This window comes from Eupeodes corollae, chromosome 1 (assembly GCF_945859685.1).
Source record: "Eupeodes corollae chromosome 1, idEupCoro1.1, whole genome shotgun sequence".
Classification (NCBI taxonomy): domain Eukaryota; kingdom Metazoa; phylum Arthropoda; class Insecta; order Diptera; family Syrphidae; genus Eupeodes; species Eupeodes corollae.
In genome coordinates, this window is record NC_079147.1 from 54960567 (window position 1) to 54984913 (window position 24347).

The following is a 24347-nucleotide window of genomic DNA, read 5'->3' on the forward strand; positions in this document are numbered from 1 at the left end:
GATGGTTATACTTTACAACTTACTTACGTAACAGCAGTAGCCACTGTCACAATTTTTAGACATTTCAAACCACCAAGAAAAAAAAACCAACATTTAATCGGAAACGATAAGCTCATCGAACTGGCGGAGCAGCCGATGCAGATTGGGAAATGAATTGCCGTTTACAGCCTGCAACGCGAAACAAATTAAGGAAAACTACCCGTATGGCCTTCACCTTATGAGGAGTATGGCCTTCACTTTTTAAGGCACATCAACGATTTTTAATTTCTTGTTAATCAAAGGTTTTGTCATGTTATTCAACTAATCAACTGTATTATTTGTTAAATAATCCTTTAACTTTTGAACATCAAATAGAAACATTAACATATCGTAATTTTGCTGCATCAGTCGTTTATATTTGCTATTTAATATTTACAAAACTTTTCACCACACAGATGTTGGAATATTTCATCAAACAAAACAAAAATAGATACCAAAACAGGAAATCCTCCATTTGAATGCACTTAACTTGTTCAAATGAAGTGCTTACATGATATTTTTGATAGCATGCGAAGCTATGTAAACAGTTCCTATCTAATATCTGATAAAATATTTTTCCTCTGGTTACACTCGTACAATATTTTTGAAAAAAAAAACAATCCATAAACCCTTTTAAGATCCTACTGTCTATACAAAAATATAGTATTCAAATATTTGCATGCTTAGATAAGTATGTATTTTTATTCTTATCAGATATTAACCCTCCCGCATCAAAATAATTACCTGATATCGATCAAAGGCAATCGCTGAAATCGATATTGTTGAAACGAATATACTTGTTGCTTGGAGCATAGCAATCATCTTACAAAGAACCGCACACGTTCCGAATGGCCAAAATTTTGATAGAATTTCCATAAGGGTCAATGGCATCGTTACCAAACATAGAAGAAGATCTTAACGAAATCAAAAAGATATAAAGGTCATTTTAAAGTGTATTCTTTTTTCAAAACCATTTACAACTCCCATACCTGATATTGCCAAATTAAGGATAAATAGATTTCGAGCAGTTCGCATCATTGGTTTTCGAACCACAGCAATTACAACCAGGGTATTGCCCACAGCACCGAACACAATAAGCACACTGTACATAACAATTAGGACATAGTACCAAGGACCTTCGATGCTTCGATTTCTCGTGAATTGTTCGAATAAAATTGGATCCAGGTGGGTGATGGTTTGATTTGTGGCGGTATTGTTGTTGAGATGATGTGTGCCTCGCACGAAATTTTCGCTATCTTCGGAGTCATTCATTTTGATCTGAAATAAATTAAAAAAAGACATAGCTATATAAATAGAATGAAATTGAAAGGTAAGCTGTTGATTATATTCAAAATGTGTTCATTCAAATTTGATATTCGTATAATATTCGTAGGTGTTCGAAATGAACATCTAAGGCAAAATTAATTCGGTCATGATTATGTTTGGGGGTATTTGAGTCCAAATGTCATTCGTGTATCGTATCTGTTAACGGTTCATTAGTTCCTAATGAACTCGATGTCTTTGTTTAATCGACCAAGAAAAAGCTATCATCGTCATCATCAGGAGACCGAAATTGTATGAAAATACAAAAGCACAATGTTAAAGGACTGTTAGAGCAATGAGAAGAAGCACATGAAATTTGAGTAGATTTTGGCCAAAACGTGCATAGCTATGAGGAAATTCATTGTTGCAGGAATTATTATAATCTTTTTGTAGACTTTACACAGAAGGAAGCATTAAAACCTTAAATTTTGTTTGCCATGTGCAGAGAAGATTACATCCATGTTGTTAGGTTAGAACAAGAAGACTTGGGAAGGCCACCACAATAATGAAATTGCACATAGTAAACAATGAAAATGAATCACAAACTTTAATATTTTGTGAGGATGTTAAGCATTATTATTTTTGTATCTAGGTATAACTACGTTTAAGGAAGTTACGGATTCGTCAGAAATTGAAATTACTTTTTGAACAAAATTCAATATTGCAATATGGTAGGCATTTTTTTGGAAGTATTAACAAATTGTGTATTGTTAAATTTTTGAACGAAATGTCTGAGAAAATCACAGAAATTATTAATATTGTGAACCTTTTAAAAGAGTAAAACAAAATCAAATGACATGAAAAAAAAGCATTTTCCAAGCAAATCAATGTAGAACGAAAGTGTTAAAAAAGTTAACAAACACCAACATACATTTTAGAAAATCTTATCTTATTTTAATAAGTAGCTATATTAAAATGAAGTATAGTAGTCCCAACTTGAATAAAATATAATATACCGGATTTCTGACAGTCTGCGCTACAAAAGTCGTAAATGGGATACTAAGGTTATAATGGTTATTGTGATTTTTTGAATCATTTCTCTAATTTGCTCTAGCTTCTGCAAATTTTTAATCAATTTTTTTATATTTACTTCCCATAAAAAAAGTAGTCAAAAGTAGTAGTCATGCCAGAGGTCTTGGGTTCGATCCCTGCCTATGCCATCTAAAGTCTTTTCACGGGTACTGCCTCTTGCGAGGAATTGACAAATTCTCCAAGAGTAGCTCTTGTCATGAAAAAGTGCTTTCTCAAATTAGCCGTCCGGATTCGGCATATAAACTGCAGGTTCCCTCCATTCCTGATAACATTAGTCACACACAGGAATGGTTGAAAGTTGTAGTTGTTGTAGTTGTCAAATTTAACATTGATCGACGTTTTAAGGTCCCTACAGTCGAAATGACAGATATTTAGAGAGGTCTGCGCGTGAGTGTGAACGTATTGTTCGTAAGTCCGGAGGTCCGTACGTTCGTACGTTCGCAACGTTTTTTTCGTCATGTATTGTGGTATGGAACATTTAAAAAATCGCGTAAGTTTCTAGAAGGCTCATAAATAAAAAACATAGATAACAAAACTGGACAGTCAATGTTAAAATTCAAGACATCAAAAGCAAAAAGTATTGAGTTTAATTTCCTTCTCTGAGCAAGAGGTTTTAGATCAATTAAAATACACCTCGTCTCATAAGTTGGAACATTTGAATAACCAAATATTTTTCGAAAGGCAAACTTTGTGAACCTGTTTTGAACTTTTTCTACACGACAAATGCTAGACGCGGTAAAGGGGCTCCATATAACAGTAAAATATTCTAAATGTGGTCGAAAGAGACCTTGAGAGCTGTTAATGTATAGGAGTCTTCGAAATCTTTTGAATTTTAAGCATGCGTTCTTAAAATGGTGAATACGCGTTTTAGAGTTCCGTGGGATGGAATTCTCTTTTTCTTTTCGAAATACTTTTAAGCGTTTTGTAGCGATTGGGTTTGGGGTTGAGAATGCTTAAAATGGCGTTTAAAAACTTCCGGAAAACAAATTTTCTTTTTCGCTTTTTTATAATCTGTGGTGAGGGTATGGCTAGGTTTTGAGGTTGAAAACGCTTAAAACTGCGTTTAAGCTTTTAAAAACTTCAGAAATGGAGTGTATAAACGTTCTTTTTAGAACTTAAAAAAACTTGTAAATAGTAAAAAAAATCTTTCAAAAAGTGAACATTTTTGTCTCTATAGATCTTCATAGAATGCTTCGGTAGATTTCATAATTTATTCTTTCCCTTGACATTTTTGTTCTAGGTTGAAAAGTTTTGCTACACAGAAATTCTTAGGGTATGTAAAGTCGCCAGGCAGGCACCAATATCAACAACTTTTTTTTAATAAAAGCCCTTGTGGGTGGCCCGCTTCTCGGGATCTCAGGATTTCAACTTCACTTTCCGGGGTTCACACCCGCTCACGTAACTCCGTTGCTCCGCTTAGGGTATGTAATTGTAAAGTCGCTAGGCAGACGCCTATATCAACAACTTTTTTTTAATAAAAGCTCCTGTGGATGGACCGCTTCGCAGGATCTCAGGATTCAAACTCCACTTTTCGGGGTACACACCCTCTCACGTAATTTCGTTGCTCCGCTTGGTGTATGTATACGATTGCTATCTCAAATTTCCTACCTCACTATCAATTATGAGAATCAACAAGAGCGAAGGAGGCGCATCCAAAGCCAATTGAAAAAACAGCCATGCATTCTTTGAAAAAAGTATAAAAGCAGTGCTCATTTCGCATTATTTTCAGTTCTACCAAATGCAAGAACCTGGTCTTGAGACTCTCTGACGGATCCACCATAGCTGCCAAACAGAATGTGAAGTACCTTTTAATCTATTCAATGAGTTGCTAAGGTTCAACCAACACTCCAAAAATGTTCTTAAAAAAGCCAATTTGGCCTTCCACCAACTACTCCCTTTTATGAAGAAAAGAACAGGACAAGTCAACCAACAAAGACCAGTCATCAGCTACTCCTTTCCAGTCTGGTTTTCAATCTCGAAGACAACCATGTAAAAACTTTTAATATACGAAAGAAAAACTCTCAGAATTTGCACCGGCCTGTACTTTGACCGGCAGCGACGGAAACACTACAGGAACAATTATCTATACTCTGAAGCCAAAATAATCCCGCTTGACAAATACCTAGTCCTGTCAGCGAAGGGACTTGTACGAAACATCATAGACCAACCGAATTAAGTAATGAGAAGGATGACCACTGAACAACGACATCCAGAGCCAAGATACCTCAGTGTAATGGAAACTCTTGATGACAGCTTAATCATGGACAACTGCCCTTGGGTCAGCCTTCTACCGAGGCTAAACACCACTACTCCTAAACCAACACCAAAATGAACATTGACAACCAGGAATGAACACCCTGAGAATGATGAATCAGCTGACTTTTAAAAATTTTTTGTACATGGAATTTATATTTATATATTTTTTTTTTAACTTAAGGCACTGTATAACGTTAAGCCCCTTATGTACCAACAAATTTAAATTAATCATGAGTATCATATTATTTAAGATCCAAATTGTATATATTATGTTCAATAAAACAAAATTCAAAATTTATTATTTTCAGTTCTTAGAACTTCGTGAGGTAAACACCTCACACAGAGATATGAACTTGGAGTTCAACCAGCGCTCTATTTAGAGTGGCGACAGCGCTCGAAGTACTTTCTGGGGTTTTGGTTGATTCGATATTTGAATCTTTCTTTACGCTTAAAAAGCATTTTAAGCGCGTTGAGTTATCTGCCCATTAAGCGTTTTAGAACGTTTAGAAATTTACTAGCTTAAAACGCTGTTTAAGCGTTTTAAAAGTTCTTTTTAGAGCTACAAAAATATTCAAAGAGATAAGAACAAGATTTCTACCTTTTGGAGCGTTTTTTCCCAAATTTTAGCTTAAAAACGATTCTAAACGTGCTAAAAATCAATTTTTCTATACAAATACCCTGAAGAAGTCTAACTTAGCCGGAATAAGGTTTAAAATAAAATTAACCATACAAATAGCCTATAAAAAAAGACTACTCCATCGACATAAATTTTCAATCAAAATAATAAGCGATAAGCGAGCGGAAGGGAAAAATATTTTTTCAGACAAAATATTTGTCACTACTTTTTCTGAAAATATTTTTTCCAAAGTAATCTCTTATGCCGTTTTAGAAATCCAGCCAAAAAGGAAAATCTCACGATGATCTGCGGGATTTCGTTACTCCGACCATTTACTGTGCAATAAAATATCACAAAAAATATCAAATTTCGTTACGCGGGATTTTGTTTTGCGGGATTTCGTAACGAACCCCTAATCGACAGACGGGATGGGAGTTTATCAGAGTGATTCGCCTCAAAGCCTTTTTTTTATTTTGGAATTCTAAGAAACAAATTAAATAAAATCGTTTTAAAACAAATAGTTCGAATCATTGATCGAAATAATTGTCTTCAAAAATAATCATAACATTTAAAAATGCTCTCATTTCGGACTTAAAGATTCGATTGATTTAAAATTTATTTAAATCATAGAATAACATCTTTTTGTTCATTTTAAACAATAAGTAAATAAATACAATTTAAAGCACAAAAGAACATTTTTTAAATCCAAAATAATCATTAAAAAATCTAGACAAAATTTTCCAAAATACCATAATAAAATATCGTCTGAACAGTATATCAACTTTTTTTAATTAAAGCTGTGCGAAGTCGTTTGTAGGCAATATAATTAATAGTAACAGAACTAATCTCACCACATGACATTCTATTTACGGTGTATTTAAAATTCTAATTTAAAAATGTTCTGTCAGGTGAACAGAATATCTCATTAAAACAAAAAATTCCACTGAGTAAATAACATTGCTTTGTATCTGGTTGTAGCTATCATAGTACCTTAAATAAAAATGTATCTACCTATCACCTTTATACATAAACATTCTGAAAGTTTACATTTATCTTTTTCTGCCTTCATCTTTGGAAAATGTACAAATATATGTAACTGCCTGGAGAATATTTCTTTGCAATCTACAGAGAAAAAATATAAAAATTGGAACATGCCACTTTGCTACTTTTGTGAGATGCAAAGTGTTGTTATACCTTACGCATACCTAACCTTAGAAAGAGCATCCTATTGGTCTCCTTGACCCCTTATGTGTATTTTTCTAGAATGTCATTTGTTTTCAAAAAAAAAAAATGGAACTAAATTTCAATTTTTTAACTTGTTCCTGACGACAGAAACCATTTAAAATTGCTTGCATTTTTTTGTGCAAGAAGGAAGACTCCAAAGATATATCCTGTATTCTTCTTCATTATAATTTACGCCTTTTCATTTACGAAGGACACAATAAAAAGAGAACGTATAACCAAGGATTTTAATTTGACATATTACTCTCCGTTTGCATCTTCCATTTTCTTAACTTTACCCAATTTGCTGTAAGATGAAGAAGGCCAAGAAAAGGATCGCCTGTTAATGGTTTTGATACCAATGAACCATCATGCTCCTGCCGGATGTGAATGCAGAGAGTTATTTCCATATTACTGTGGCTTTGACTTCCTTTCAAAATGAATTATTCAAATTGAACTATGTTCAAAAGCAGAATATATATGTACTTGGTTACATGTGTCCAGCAACAGGCGTGTGATATAAGACATCTGTATTATAAGATCCCTAGGGCTTTCAGGAAATTACCACAAAGAAGCAATCTGAATATAAATTGAATTTTAAGGACACTAATAAATCAATATTTAAACTAAGAATAAACAAAGGATTTGCACATCTTTTTCTATTTCGCATGAAACCTTTTTTATTGTCTAAGCCTAAGAGCCCATGATAATTTTTATATTTATAGATTTTCTAATACAAATGGCCAAATAATGTGGGTGTTAGATTGTATGTGATTTAAACCAAAAGTGTACTAAGATTGTGTGAATATAAAAAGGAAACAGGAAGAAAAACAAAAACAAAGGGAATGTCTTAACTTGTGTTAAGGAAAATTTATTTTGAATTTTGCGTCTTGGATCCTTCTTTAAAATTAAACAAGAACACGAAGAAAATCTAAGTAAATAGAAGTTTTAAATTAGGATTAGGCACTTCCGGCTTAGAATCTAAATTTATACTTTTAAATTTTGCAAAATTTGTATGAATAAAATAACATAGATACAAAATTTATTTTTTCTCAAATTTTAATATGAGTTCTTGTTTTACTTTGAAACATTAATAGAAAATTGCTTGAAACTGTTTTTAAGTAATACACTTCGTGTCACATGAAGAGGTACAAGTTTTTTTCGTTTTTTTATTTGACGATATTTTTCAAACAATTAGGTTTTTTGGAAAAAGACAAATGTGTGACAAATGAATAAGAAACATAAGTACTTAGTTTATATTACAAACAATTTTTGGATAAAATCCAAGCGCATAAAAAGTACCTGTTTTTTGTGTCTCATCAATAGACAAGATCTAAATTTACCCATTAGCATGTTTAAAATCAGAAAATAGGATACTTTGATTGTTTGGGAGCTTAGTATAAGAATTAATTTGATAGAATCAAGAAGTATGGGTAGAGTTAAGGGTCTAAATAAGAAGGAAATGAGCCAAATTCAAGCTTACTTAATTTGAAAGTTACTAACTGACTTAAGGTGGTGCTACAGTCCGGTGTGAACTAGGGCCTCACCAACAAACTTCTCCATCTAGCTAGGTCCATCTTCTCCTCCACTCCCCTTCGATGCATACGGGACTGTAGATCACACGAAGAACTTTTCTGTCGAAGCGACCGCTTTTGTCATAGTCCATGCTTCTGCACCGTAAAGCAGGACGGGGATGATAAGGGTCTTATATAGCAACACTTTGGTCCCTCGAGGGAGGACTTTACCACTCAATTGCTTTCTTAGTCCAAAGAAACAGCGGTTAGCAAGAGTTGTTCCGTTTACAGCGGAGCCTAGTAGACGAAGTCTTTGACTACCTCAAAGTTACGTCTGTAGATGGTGACATTTTGACCAAGAGACGTCGTTGTTGTATGTCCTTTCTTGAGGACAGCATGTACTTTGTTTTGCCCTCATGAACCGTTAAACCCATTTTTGCCGCCTCTGCCTTAATACCATTGACATCACGCTGAGTTTTTCCGATTATGTCAATGTCATCAGCATATGCTAGTAATTGGACAGACTTTTGAAAGATAGTTCCTCTAGTTTTGACGTGTGAGCAGGGATGCCAAAACTAGACATGGCTCTATGCAGCTCGTCCCTGTAGATGCTGTCATATGCGGCCTTGAAATCGATGAAAAGATGGTGAGTGTCGATTTGGTGTTCTTGGGTTTTTTCCAGTATCTGCCGTAATGTGAATATTTGATCAACTGTGGACTTTCTTGGTCTAAAACCACACTGATAAGGAAGTATCAGGTTGTTGACGATGGGCTTTAGACGTTCACATATTACGGCAGAGAAGGTTTTAGAGGCGATGTTAAGTAGACTGATTCCTCTATAGTTGGTGCAGTTTAGAGGGTCTCCTTTTTTCAGGATGGGGCAAACAATACTGAGGTTCCATCTAACTTATCTCCAGCTGCTTTAAAGAGCTCGGCATTCAAGCCATCTGCTCCATCGGCTTTATTAGACTTCAACTTAGATATGGCAATCTTTATACTTCGTCTTAGTCGGGAGGACGGGATTGTTGGCTTTCGTCGTCTATATTGAATGGATCATCCTGCCTGACAGCGGAATTCAGTTCTTCGTCGCCGTTATACAGTCTACAGAAGTGGTCCTTCCATCTCCTCAGCATAGACTGCGGTTCCACTATGATGTTTCCACTTTCGTCTTTGCAGCTTTCGGTTCTAGGTTTATGTACCTGCGAATTTCGTTTCACTTGTTCATAAAACTTTCGAACTTCATTTATGCTTTTAAACCTCTCAACATCTTCGACCGCACTCTTCTCATGCCCTCTCTTTTTCCTTCTGAAAAGTCGGCGTTCCTCTCGCCTCTTCTGCTCATAGAGCTCACGAGCAGCTCTCGTCCTTTTATGCAGCGCCGCTTTGCGTGCCTGTTGTTTGGCTGCATTTGCATGCCGTCATTCCTCATCAAACCAGGGGTTCCTTGTTGGTGGCTGTTTGAAACCCAGCACATCAGAGGCGACTTCTCTGATTGCATCTTGGAACTGTTGCCACTGGTTTTCGATACATTGTGTTGGCGGCAGAGAACTTCGAGAGAGGTTACTTGTAACTCGGTCGGAAAAGGATTTGTCCATCTCTGGCGATTGTAGCCTTTCGACGTTGTACCTTCTCCCTGCACCTCCCTGTTTGGAAATCCGAAGTGCTATCTTGGCTACAACGAGTTAGTGGTCCGAGTCGATGTTAGCTCCTCTGAAAGTTCGGACATCCATGATGCTGGAAGCGTGTCTGGCGTCGATCACAATATGGTCAATCTGGTTGACGGTAAATTGATCTGGAGAAGTCCAAGTACCTTTGTGGATGTTAAGGTGTGGAAAACGCGTACTGGCTGCCATGACGAAATGATGAAATTTATGAGCCTGAATCCGTTGTCGTGCAGGCTGTTCTTCCAGATTATTCCACCAAAGATGTCTTCCCTTCTTCGCTTGGCATTAAAATCGCCCAGGACTATTTTAATATCGTAGCTAGGACACTGCTCTTATTTTTCGTCTAAGAGCTTTGGGAACATATCTTTGGTGTTGTCGACTTTCTCTTCTGTGGGGGCTTGCCCGCATATTAGGCTAATGTTGCCGAATTTAGCCTTGATGCGTATGGTCATGAGGCGCTCATTGATGCACCTATAGCTCAAGACTTCTTGCCTAAGTCTGGCTCCAATGACGAAGCCGTATCCAAATAATCGTTGTTGGTTTTCGTGGTAGCAGTCACCATAGTAAATATCGCAGTATCCCCAACCTGGAGGGCCAGATCCTAAGTATAACTCCAAGAATGGGGAGCCGGATAAAACAGCTATTTATAGGCCTGGGCACCGAATAAGTCGAAGAAGCCTTATGAGGTGTTCACTAAGTAGTTCAACCTTAATGAAACTGTAGACTCCACCGTTGATTCCATCTCGGGAATTCTTTCGCTGCCGTCTGGATAATTAGAGGTGCCTTAGTGGAAACAACTCTTCCCCCCCCACTCTCATTTGCTGCCCCCAACAACTTTCCACCGGGGTTGAAACCCAATCTCCAATTGAGGTACTAGGCACCCAATGTTCACCACGGGGAGGTGAGAGTAGGAGTTGATAGACTGAGGTGGGTTTTGAGAAAAACCTGTGGACGCTTGTGTCCTCTTGAATGCACATGTCTACCATTTTAAACATCACACAATTTGAAAGTGCCTGATGAATAAAGCTACTATTTCAATGATTTAAGAAAGAAATAGAAGAAATCTATCTTTAAAAAAGACACAGCAAAGAAAATGTTGTAATGTTTTGGGGAGCAATCACCTATTACGGGACAACAGGGGAGCTGGATTTTCAAAGCTCTTAAATGACGGCAATCACTTACAAATAGATTCTGGAATGAGTTTTTCGCTGTTTTTTGAATTATTTGGTGTACAACGATGGACACTCCCACAAGATAATACATACCACGCGGACAACAAAATCCCTGATTAAGTGGGGGGAAATGTGAACTTATAACCACTGCCCCATATGCTCCTGACCTCGACATCATAAAAAACTTGTGGGGATGTCTTTCAAGAAAATTCTGCAAGGAAGGACTACAATATACCAAAAACCCAAAGAGATTTTTGAATCTATAAAACAATCCTGGCCTTAAATTTCGCTAAATTATCTCACAACACTGTCTGAAGCAATTGACAACATATTACAAAAATCAGGAGTCAGCAGACTTTCTTCCCCTTCGTTTCGGGCTGCTAATAGCAGGATCTTTACTCCTCCTGGAGCATAGGCCGCAACCAATTCTTTCCATCTCTCTCCATTCTTAGCACGATACCTCAGCTGGGACCACGTCTCCAATTTTTGGGACCAATCTTCCTTCATGACAGATGATCTCCATGTTTCTCTTGGCCTTTCAGGCCGCCTTCTACCTTCAGGATTCCATTGGCTTTCTCAATTTATGACCAATCCAGCGCCAGTTTCTCTGCGCAATGTCAACATCCACTTTTGTTGCCACTGGATGTTGAGGATGAAACTTAATTAGAGTTTGCAACCTCCTCAAAATGTCAGCAGAGCAGTTAAATGTTTCGCAGGCACATAGCAGCACGGATTTTACGTTAGACTCAAACAACTTTAACTTTGTACGGAGCGCTATTTTCCTGCAGATCTACACTTTAGAAAGCATTCCGAATGCACTACGGGTTTTATTTATTCTATTGGTGACATCCAGGTCATTTCCACCATCGAGTACCAAATAGCTATACCCAGATAGTTGAACTGGGTGACCTCTTCTATTGCTACTTGTCTCACAACCTGTTGTTTTTGGGTTTGGCTGGTTTACATTAATTTAGTCTTACTTGCATTAATCCTTAAGCCAGCCACCTCCCCTTTTTGTTGAAGAGAGTTGCACATTTGGCTGAGGTCTCCATTTCTTTTAGCCACTAAGCATATGTCGTCAGTGTAGTCCAAATGGCTTTTGTTTTTCTTCAGGTGCCTTCAGACTGGGTATGCGTCTCTCCTGTTTACCCACATGAATAGCAAGCAAGAACATAATCGGTCACAATACATCACCCTGTCTCACTACCTGTCGCACTTCAAATGCGTCGAAAAGCTATCCATTGTGCAAAACGAAACACCTTCCGTTGTTGTAAGACTCTTTTAATTATAGCAACAATTTTATCAGGAAAACGCGATCGAAGACCTTTTCAAAATCAACGAACATGAGGTAAAGTCGACATATGATTGACCACTACGAAATCCCGCTTGATGCTTCTTGAACGTAGAATCGATCTTAGCTTTTATCCTCTCGAGAATGATGGTTGCCATTAACTTTGGAAATATGGACAGAATGGTGATTCCGCGACAGTTATTCCAGTTGTTAATATCTTTTTTTGGTAGCTGGGTGACTACCTCATCCTTTCAAGGTTTTGTTTTCCCAAACAAACTTAACAAGTGACAACAAAATACCGGCAGCCAAGTCGGGGTCTGCTTTGAGGAATTCGGCAAGTATGCCATCCAACACAGCTGCTTTTTTGTTCTTTAAAAGATGTATCGCGGTTCATATTTCCGTGCATGTCGTTGGGTCAGTATTAATGCTTCTGGTTGATCATTTGCATTAGCGTTTGCAAACGGATATTACTACAACTTAGTTTAATCCATTCAATAAAACCAGTATTTACCTAAACAAAAATATTATTTGTTAATTCCTTTACTTTAAGGGGTCTTACAGGTAAATTTAGATCTTGTTCCTATTCATGTGACACAAAAACCCTTCTTTGGAAAAACCACTATAAAATTTGTACTTATCAACTTAATCCAAACAAATTTTGTTCGCATTATAAACTTAATACACATCTTAATCATTCCACATTTGGGTTTGTCCAAAAAACCTTATTTTTTTTGAAAATATCGTCAAACAAAAAACGAAAAAAAGCTTGTCTTTATTCATATGATACGAAGTGTAAATATTGCGTATATTTATGTAAAAATTCAGTTCTTTGCTACTCCTTTTATTTTAGGGCTTTGAAAAAAATTAAGATTTTTAATATTCAAAATTCAGAGTAGTCCCTTGGGAGCTTATAGTAACAATATCACTCATAGAAAAGAAAAAGAGGAAGAGTGTAGGACGAACACATATCCTGGTATAATTTAACAGCTTTGGATCTTAATAAAAATGGACGGAGGCTCCTTATTTCATAAAAATCAAACAAAAATAAAAACAATCAAATATGCAGTCAATTAAATATATTAAGCTTTTAAGAAGATTTAACGTTACGTCTAAATCCAAACAATCATTTTAGAAATAACAAAAACAAATCATCAGTTATAACACCATTTTTTTAGATTTAATATCATGGTATACTTTTGGGTGTTATAACATTTGTTTTATTTAAGTTAAGTACCACAAAGTATAGGTATAGCATTAGTTGTTGACTTTCGGAGATGAGAATTACTTATTGGAACATTATTGTAGCCATTTCCAATGAATGCCATACAACAAAACTGATGATATGTTGCTCTAAGGATAAGAATAAGTACCTATACCTATTCCTTATAATCTCTTAAGAAATACGAGTATTATATGCTGTAAGAAATTGGGCTTTTAACGAAATTACATTTTTCGTGTTTTCAAAAGTCAAAAAACAATTGGCTTTACTTACAGAAAAACATTATAACCCTTTCCAAACTTCTAAGCTAAACTTTTTTTTTGTTTGATATAAACGAGCTTTTTTTTATATCTTTATTTTATATAAAATATTGGGAGATAAACAAAAAATCATTGGTTTTTCTTCTTTCTTTTTTTATTTGTTTAATGTTTGATTGTTAACTTTGCTTTGGAAGTTATTGTAATCGGTCCCATTTGCCGAATGGAACATTTTGAAATTTGACGTTTCAGGGTCCCTATAATACAAATTAAAGAATTTTAGAAGTTGTCTGTGTGTGCGTGTGTCGTCTGCACGTTCGGGATACCATTTTTGTAGTCCCTATCTCAAGAACAAGTAGTTATATCGACTTCAAATGGATTTTGTTTCAAAGATGTGTAGAAAGATGCAGAAACGACTCTGAAAAAAATTGCGTGGGTTTTCTTTTTACCACAACAATTTCTCAAAGGTTTTTTAAAATATGCCGAATCATCAATCAAATTAAATATATAAAAAGAGGATGTGACTCATACTGATAACATCCCATCCCGTGTGTCTATTTGTCTTGCTTAAAAGTTTGTAGGTTTTCGTGTTGGGTTGAAAAGTTGTCAGTTGAATTATTCTTATTTCATTTTTTTATGAAAAAACTGTTGAATTTAATGAGCTCATCATATTTTTTGTTGCAGTTCCACATCCGAAGAAGAGGGGTGTGAATTTGAAAACGAATATGCAAAGCTGAGAGTACTATCGTCAGCGAAACAATGTATTGGATTAGTTGTTGCAGAGAGGAGATCATTAATAAAAATGAGAAAGAATGTTGGAGATAAAACAGAGCCCTGGGGCACACCAGCATATATTTTGTGGTTTTCAGATGAATCCATCTAATACAACTTGTATTGAACGATTCGAAAGGTAATTACTAATCCAATGAAGAAGGAATTCATGAAAACCGAAAGCACGCATTTTCGATAAGAGAGCCTGATGCCAAACCCTATCAAATGCTTTTGAAATATCAAGTGCAATAATCTTACTTTCTCCAAAACTATGTAAAGATTTGTTCCACTGTTCGGTGAGATGAACCATGAGATCACCAGTGGAACAATTGCTACGAAAGCCGTATTGTCGGTCAATAAGAAGCTTTCGATCTTCGAGGACGTAAGTGCAGTCGGTCGGTAATTAGAGGGTAAGAAAGATTCGCCTTTTTTGGGAATTAGTCTGGACAAATGCAGTTTTCCTTCCGATCGGAACGAGACCTGAGGAGTAGGACAGATGAAAAAGCTTACGCAGTGGTTTTGCCAGCGATGAAGAACACCTCTTAAGAATAATAGCGGGGATACCATCCGGACCAGCAGATTTATGTATGTTAAGATCTTTTAGGACTCTCGCTACAGTATATAAAATGTTAATTGTTTTTTTTTCCAAAAATATACTGGTTTGGTATCACGTTACAATATAAATATAAAATCTAATTCAAGTTTCAAGCATCATTGGTTCGGGAGATATTTAGGGTTAACCAACATTTGTACCTTTTTTTTAAACTGCTATGGTACAAAAAATCATACTTGATAGCCCTTTCTGCATTATTATCTGTGTAACAAAATTTATTTGAAGTCGATATCTCTTCTGGTTCTTGAGCTATGGACGACGAAAAAACGTCGAGATCGTACGGATGTACGAAAGTACGTACACAAGCACGCACATACATCTTTCTAAAAATCTGTTATTTCGGCTCTTGGGAAATGTGAACATTTTCAATTCGACAAATCGGAACCATTACAGTAATTTCCTATATGAAGTTAATATTTTAAAAATTGCCTTAAACTTTTTTCTAGAGTGTAGCTCCTAAAATTTGTCGTTAATTTTTGGTTTCTTTTATTCAACGAGGCGTTGTTGCAAATTTTACCCTAAATTTAGAAACATTACAAATGAGTAGGACTTGAATTTAACACAATGCGATAAAAATTCCTAATTCAACACGACACCACTCGTTTATTTTTTAGAAAACAGAAATAGCTAAATTTAGATTCCCTGAGAATTCGGCCCCAATTCTGCCCTAGAGATTATGTTTCAGTTTTGATGAGGATAGATGTACATTTTGGAACATTTTTGATATTAATCTTTGCATAATTAAATTTAATCTTAAACAAAATTTATTTTTCATGAGTCATTTAATTTTATTGATGAAATTGAATTGCTTACAAAACTCACATTTGGTCCAAGAAAAACCAACGTATTATAAATCAATTCTGAGAACAAACCTAAGACCTATCTCATCTTTCTACGTAAGTTATGTGGATGTCGTTGTCATTGTCATTGTCGTATGCATGACATTGCTAGAAAAAAGCTAATTTCGAAACACAAAACATCCCAATTGAAGCTAAAACAAGCTCCACATACGAGCGTATAAGATCTTTCTAGGGATTGGAATTGGTATGAATATTTTTAATATACTCGCATACTGTTCACAAGTAATGGGAGGTATTTTTCTTATGAATGAGCTTGAGCATCTTTTATTTATTATTTTGCACGTTTTCATGTTTCGCATTCGCATTGAAATGTATTTTGTTCAAGGTTAATGTGGAAAAGCAATATCTCTATGAAAAACATAAAAATTATTATAGACGCAATATATTTTCCTGCAGGTACGTACGGTACCTAGGTATTCCATGAATATGCCACGTAGATATATAGAATTGACAAGGACATTTAATTTTGTTCGTTGTTGTTTATGTAAGTCCTTAGGGTTTGTATATTGTTTTTGTTTTTGGTTTGCAGGTTTTTTGTGACTACGCATAAAATTTATGACAAGCAAATAAATACTCATTTATAAAAGGCAGGTACTTTCTTCGTGGTAATAACGTAATCATTAGATCCATTGCAAAAATCAAGGACACTTTTTATTGCTGCTATGAAATATGTGGTATTGATTATGATCGATTAATTCTTACTCCTTGAGTAGGATAATAAATTAAACTATAGTATTTGTTCAATGGTAGAAATTCAAATACGTTTTTGTGTAACTATGCATGGGCGTATATTGTTGAAAAGTAACATGCAGTATTATATGACAGCTGGTTAGTTTGGTTTGAAATTTCTCCATTGATATCCTTAGACGAAGTAAATAATTAAATCGGGCATTGACTTAAAGAACGTGAACATGTTACGCATAACTTTTAACATTTGGAACTGCAATGTTGAAGAAAAGACAACTTCTGGCTCATTTTTATTGGCGTTCAAATAAACTTCAAGCTCATTTGAACCTTATACAGCAGGAAAATTTATTGACCGATAAAAAAGTGAACTTTCTATAAAATATTTATATAATTTCTATTTAAATAAAAAAAAAAGTTAAATTTTAAAACAATTTTTGTTAACGATTTTTAGTCAAAGAGAAATTTTTACCAATTGAAGTAGCATATCTTCAAAGCTTTTGTTTCTTATAAAGAGTGATTTTTTAAAAGCTATAGGAAAGTTTTTAAATAAAAAAACACAAACAATTCAGAAAAATGCATGAAACCTTTATTTGAATCGATAGTACGGTCCTATAATTTAATGTTTGAAGATTATTTCATGTAAATGTTGACCTTGACTGCGCCTCGAATGGTCCAACCAAGTAGTCCAATTTTGGCATATTCTTTCCAAAATTTCGGCCGGTATCTCACGAATAAATTCTTCAATGTTGTCTTTCAATGCTTCAATTGAAGCGGACTTGTCTGTATGAGCTAAAGCTCATATCCATACAAACTATATCTATATGTTAAACATAGCCCCACAAAAAATAGTCTTAAAGCGTTAAATCGCATGAGCAAGGCGACCAATTAACCGGTCCCGAATGTGAAATAAAATATGCACCGTACTCGCCTCTCAATGAGTCCATTGTTGCGCGTGCTGTGTAGCATGTGGCAACGTCTTCTTATTGAAACCACATGTCATGCAAGTCAAGCTCTTGCATTTTGAGCAAAGAAAAGTTTGATATCATCTGACGGTTGCTTTCACCATTTTCAGTTACGTTACTATTAAAATCATCTTTAAAGAAGTACGGTACAATGATGCCTCCAGCCCATAAACCGCACCAAACTCTGAATTTTTCAGGATCCATTAGTAGCTTTTGGCTGATATTCACTCCAAAATTGACCATTTTGCTTATTTACGTAACCATTGAGTCAAAAATGAGCTTCGTCGCTCGCTGGAAGAAGTGCCTAATGAACTTTCTAACGGGAAAGTACTAATCAAATTCTTTGAAGTGCATTAAAGTTCTTCGGAAAATCAAAAACTTCTAAGAAAACTATTTTATTCTATATCTTTTTTTTTTAAAAGAGATCTACTTGAACCAAAAACCTTCATATCAGGTTAGGCACTTTATTGCAAACATCTACGTTGCCAAAAAATACTTCACTTTATTTTCGTTGAATTCTGGATTTTACGAGTAAGTTGATATTTTCAAATAAAATAAATACAAATCTCACATATTCTGAATAAGTTAAGAAAAATGCATCTATTTTATGAATTCGTTCGTAAGGCGAAGCAGAATTAAATGCACGTGTGAAGTACTATTCGTACTTATATACATAAAAGGTTACGTATCCTGCTCCCATCTCACAAAGTTGTTATTAATCTTCTTCCAGGGAACTACGGACGAATTATTTTCCCAGTTCAATTTGTGATTTTCTGGAATCTTTATTTGTGTACAGACACATTTTTGTAAGCCTATGAATTTTTCCAGCATACGAAAATATAAAATATTATTGTACTTTATTTAATATTTGAAATTCAAGGGAAGGATACCAAATTCTAAGAATTCATATTCATTTTTTTTTTCATTTCAAAACTAGATTCAATGAAGTCTTTCGTTTGGAAATAATATTTAAGGTTAAGGCGGAGGTGCATAGACTACCGAGCCCAGTTATAATTACATTTTTATACTATAACTGATGATACCCAATGGGGAATCAAAAACCGAAAACTCAATGCTGTATGCTGTAGCACGAGTGTAACCCTCCCACTATTTTTTTTGTAATAAGTGCATACTCAAGGCGATATTACTTCCCTTATTATTTAAAGACATAGTGTGAGCACTAGGAAGGGGAGAGAGCGGTTGAAAGGAATATTGCAATGGCTAAGAATTGTGGTAAGGCATTCCACATTCGCGTAGTACCGCTAAAGAACAAATCTCTGTACTTGACAGTACGACCGAATTGAGCTCGAGGGTATACTCATCATACTCGTCGTCGTTTCGTCGTTGCTGTTCTCGTCAATGGTGTCGTTGACTTTACTAGCTCCATCGTTACCATTTTCACTCCATTTAGCTCCATCCTTGTCATTCCCACCATCATTTTTGTTATTGTCATCAGGTGTTGTGACAAAAAAAAAGAAGGTACACGACTAGGCAGGCTTATTAAGTATGATAAGAGGACAATATCTATTTTTTATGTTGATAAACCTTCATTTAGGACAAAATGAGGTTCAGAAAAGATGCGTAGAAAAACGGAAAGATTCATGCGGGATGAAATGAGGACGTTGCAAAATTGTAGAGGATGATATGAGGTTCAATTATCCGTATGTAGGAGAAAATGAGGAGAAAAGATCCTTTTAAGGATCGAAATGGGGGCCAACATTTCGATTCTGGATTCCTCCGCTTAAACAATTTAATCACAATACCGGTTCTTCTAGGAATGCTCATTAGTTTATCCTGAGCCTAACTTCAGACCTTATGTAAAGTATAGAGATTCTTTCTTTAGACACCCTGCACGAATGTGGGACGCTTTACTAGGCTCAATATTTTCCCTCTCTTTACAAAGAGCAAATATTCTTTCTAATCCTGTCCTGTCCTCCATTCCTAATTGCTCGCACTTTGTTAAATCATTTTAAGGGTATTTATAACCCCTTTAGTGTGCGCTTAATATGAACAAAAACTCGTAAGATCGGGTTTTTAATGTTTATTGATTAAAGATATTTAGAATATCAAGTCAAAAGGAAATATTGTAAACCTAAGTAGTTTATTTATTAAAAATGACAGTAATTAAAAAAAATGATCTTATAAACTCATTTTTAAGTACAAAATTATTATGCTAAATTTTTTAACTGGAGTCCATTTTATCATAGCTGCTTAATGATTTCTTTATTGCATTTCAAGTATTGCATTCACAGGATGATGTAACAAGACGTAACGTAGATTCAGGAAATGGGTCAAAAACAATCTTATTGGAAGTGAGTTAGTTTTCCTCAAGAGTAAGTCGAAACAACGTTAAATTTACAAAGACTAGGCCTGGCAACGAGACGATGCTTTTGCTAATTTCATGTTGGTCTTGTGATTTAAGATTTACTTTTATCTAAGCAACTCTAATTTGAATTTTTAGAATTCTCTTTAAACAGAAATCGTCATCATCAATGGAATCTTATAGTTAATGGCGTTCTTTGTTGGTAACCGAATCTTAAAATAAAAGGTTTGTATTTAAACCGTTCTTACCGATGCTTAAGCTTGGGCAGGTGCTCGTTTGTTTTATTGAAATTTAGTTTAATTTGACGAACTAAAGAAGACTAAAAATAACACATTTTTGCATTTTTGTCTTCTATTTAGGAAAAAATGTAAAACCCCTTAAAAACTAGTATCATCTTGTTTTTGTTCTACCAGACAAGATCGATACTGGTCTCGTCTCGTAGCCAGTCCTAATAAAAACTTACTAAAAATCAACTTCAATTGAATATACGCAAACATTTTCGAAAATTATTTTGAAATTTGTTTCAAATATAAACGAGTTTTGTGACAACTATTAACTGAAGGTGTTAAGCAAAAAATTTAAAAACAAATATCCAACTAAACCCACGAGTAAGGTGATTAGGTACAACAACAATTTAATCGTTGTTTATGAGCGTTTTCAACTACTGCATAGTTTAAATATTTTTATTTTCTGATCTTAAATTGTATGTGCCAATGAGAAGATCTACAACATGCTTTATATGTGTTTCAAAAGTAAAAATTGAGTTGATTAGACACCAAGACCTTATCGGACTTGCACCAGCCGATAAAATTGGTCGAAGTCTTAACGACTTTTATTCTTACTTAAAAAAATAAAGATTCGTACAGATTAGACACAAATTGAGTTAAAAATAACTGTAAGGCCGCACTTTGAATAAGATCAATTTTAAGGTGTGTATCTAATTCTTGTGATTCTTAAAAGGAGAGTATTTCAAAATTCAAATAATCTGGAAAAAATTGTATCACGTGGACGATAAAACTATTGAATTTCGATCCCCGTGATGGGTCCAACTTTTATATCACGATTTTATAAAATAAAAAGGTTTTTAAAGCTTTATCACATTCGTGAAGTAGTTTTTGTGATATGGAGAACTATCAGTTTTTATGGAACAATTGACATTGGGGTCATTAAATCAAAAGTCAAACCAGAAATATTCCTTAATAATCTAATATCTTTTGACCCATAATCTTAGCACCAATTCACTCGGTGTGTATAACAAAAGCTTGGACTAGGGAGCAACATTTAAACTTTTTTTAATAACTGTCCTGCTTGGGTATAGTTAGTACCCACAGTCAATGAGGGTGGTCATGAGTTTAACGACAAAGAATCCTTAATTTCTGCAATTCAGTTAACGTTTAGCAAAATATGGTCGAAGTATGTCAAAAGGCTATAGGTTTCATATCTGAACCAATTTACGAAATGATTGAAAGTAAAGGTGGACATTCAAATTTGGAATTCAAACTAATAAAAATTTAAAATGTTTAACATTTTTTAATTAATTTAGAAATATATAATCATCAATGTTTGGAAAAAAGAATTATTTCGAAAATTCGGTTGAAGCGGAGCGTATTAGTGGGCTGGTGGAATAATTGGTCCGTAATCCTGGAGCTGTCATTTCGACAAGAGGGTGAGGCAGTTATAGCGCAACAAGTCAAACAGTTTATGCCACAACTGATTCATTGAATTCCCTTGATTACCTCCAAGTTCATACGATTTAAACTGCTACTTTAAGCCGGTAAACTAGAAATGATTGCCCACTTGAAAGACAAAATTCGCCAAGTCTGCTGATATATCGAATCCAGTAGTAGAAAAAGTCATTAAAATTTAGAACTCCAGATTAGACTATGCACGAGCCATATCAATACGGACGATAATTCTGGCCAAAGCTATCGGAAAAATCGCTTAATATGTTCAATTAACTCAGAAATTGATGATGCATGACTTTCCGTGTCGTTATTGGTTAGCAAATTTAAGGCTCAAAGAGTTTGAATTTCTTTCTGAAAAGGTGCATTTTAATCTTGGCAGCATACAAAATAACTGCATCCAATATTTGGGAGTGACAATTTGTTGTGAATTATGAAGAACTGGTATCATTGGAATTTTTTTCAATTCCATAATCCGTAACCTCTTTATACAACTGTTTTAACTGATAACTGTACCACTTCTCGACAAATTCTGTACTTCAATCGGCAAAGAATTGAAAACATGATGCATTCTCAGCAGAAAATAAGAAAGTTTTATAATTTAGCAATAAGACTTAAAAAATATTCCTTATTTTTGAAGTACCTATCTTCCAAATTGTATATACATATTATGTTTCTAAAATTTTCGTACACAAAAGTTAATATTTTCTTCAATCTATAATCTATCTTAGCAGGAGATTAAATGCATTTCATGCATACGTATCCCAAAAAATGAAGAGTAATGTTTGCTTAAGATAAATAATCCACCTAAAATATCTCAAATGACAAAATCAACAAAAGAAAATCTAAAGAAAGAATATTCCCCCAGAAAGATATTTTTAAAGAAACCAAATTTCCAATGGATAGTTGGTAGGAGAAAAAAGCGAACAGAAAATCAAGGAGTAAATTCATAGTTGTTTCATCTGCTGCCTCTCCTGTGAGTATTAAATATTGATTTTACGTATGTTTATCCTTTTATAGAAAACAAAATTCAAGTCAAAGTCACATGTGCTGTGCAATGTATTAGTACAATGCACATAAACATGATGTATACTACAATGTACATGATTGTAGTTCTTATACAAAGACTTTAGTCTTACAAATTTTGTATTATTAAATATAGATGTCAGACTTGTCGAATTTCAAATTTTGATAAATCTCTATACGTTTTATGATCCTTAGGATCTAAATCCATCGTTATAGAAAACTGTCCTTGTAAGTGTGTGGATGGACTTATCCGTCCGTATATTCTATAATAAGAAATACATTTAATTTTACAGATAATCCCGACATTATTTATCAGAAAAGTTTTGTCAAACAATATTCTATCAGAATTCCACAGTTAGTATAAAAAATGGAAAACAATAACTGAAATATGGGTTTGCTAAAAAACATCTCAGCGAAAACTTATCATAAGGACTTTCTGGTATTAGCAGGTATTATCCATGGATAAGGTCTGACTTCAAATTTTGTTATATAAACTTTTTTTTTTAAGGATGTGTACTCCCTCTTGTAAAGAATTGACAGATCAGTTTTGAGACTCAAAATCTAATTAAGAATTGTAAGTCATTAATTCCGGGTAATTTTGTGCTATAGCGGTTACATATTAGTTCCGTTCGCTTACTTTCTGCACTAAAATTAGTAAAAAGAGATATTTTAAATAGTGGGGGTAAAATTCTCTCACAAAAAGACAAAACTACAAAAAAGTAAGCGAACGTGGAAACAACAAATTTTTTCACAATTTGACCGCCAAAAAATTATAAGTTTTTAAACATCATCGTTTCATTTCGTGTTTAGATTTTTTTTCTTGTAAATGGATAAATTAAGACAACATGAACGTCAAGCAACATCATGCTGGCCCATTGTTTTTTTTATAAAAAGAAACGATTAATTTTAAAATTAAGTATTTACTTCTCTGTGAGCGCTTGCTTTTACGAAAAAACTTATACAAAATTTTTTTATAAGATTAAAAAATATACCTGTAAAACAAGTTTGTCTTCACATAAATGCCATTTGATTTGTCAAAAAAAAGCGCGATTCCTTCCAACATGCAACTCATCCGAGGACAACTCATCCCGGAAATAAAAAATACTTCTAACAATTGTTTGTGTATTCAACTAGTTCGTTCAAAGCTTTTTCCTTTGTTTAGCTTTATTAACTTCCCATAGGAAGTTATTGTAATTCAAGGTCCCTACAGTCGAAATAAAACATTTTTAGAAAGATGTCTGTGCGTGCGTACGTACGTACGTTCATTCGCTACGTTTTTTCCGTCGCTCGTCCATAGTTCAAGAACCAGAAGAGATATCGATTTCAAATACATTTTGTTATATAGATAAAAAAATGCAGAAAGGACTCTCAAAAAAATTGCGTGGGTTGTTTTTAGCTACCGACCTTGACGAAGTGAAGATAGCTTTATCTAAACTTAAATCAAACAAAGCTGCTGGAGCTGACGGCATCGCTGCCGAACTATTCAAAGCAGCTGGCGATGACTTGGTACGGAGCATGCACCAACTCATCTGCAAAATATGGTCGGAAGAAAGCATGCCCGATGAGTGGAATCTCAGCATAGTGTGCCCGATACATAAGAAAGGAACCCTCTCAACTGCGCCAACTACAGAGGCATCAGTCTCCTTAACATTGCGAATAAGATCCTCTCTGCCGTATTATGTGAACTTCTGAAGCCGTTCGTCAACAATCTGATTGGTCCTTATCAGTGTGGCTTCAGACCAGGAAAGTCCACTATCGACCAAATATTCACACTACGACAGATCTTGGAAAAAACCCAGGAACTTGAAACCGATACCCACAATCTCTTTATTGATTTTAA

At 34.7% G+C, this 24347-nt stretch overlaps 1 protein-coding gene across 7 annotated transcripts in view; it reads right to left on the minus strand.

Moving 5' to 3' along the window:
* The window catches only part of LOC129940234 (neuropeptide F receptor), a 233005-nt gene that overhangs the window by 13106 nt on the left and 195552 nt on the right, over positions 1–24347 (minus strand). For all 7 annotated transcript variants that reach the window (XR_008780643.1, XR_008780642.1, XR_008780644.1 and 4 more), the window contains exons 2-3: positions 1008–1296; positions 763–932 (exon numbers count right to left, since the gene is read on the minus strand). Coding sequence is in view for 4 of the 7 variants with exons in the window: in XM_056048493.1 (XP_055904468.1) it covers positions 763–932; positions 1008–1296 (459 nt within the window). In the remaining 3 variants the exon portion in view is untranslated. The remainder of the gene's footprint in view (positions 1–762; positions 933–1007; positions 1297–24347) is intronic.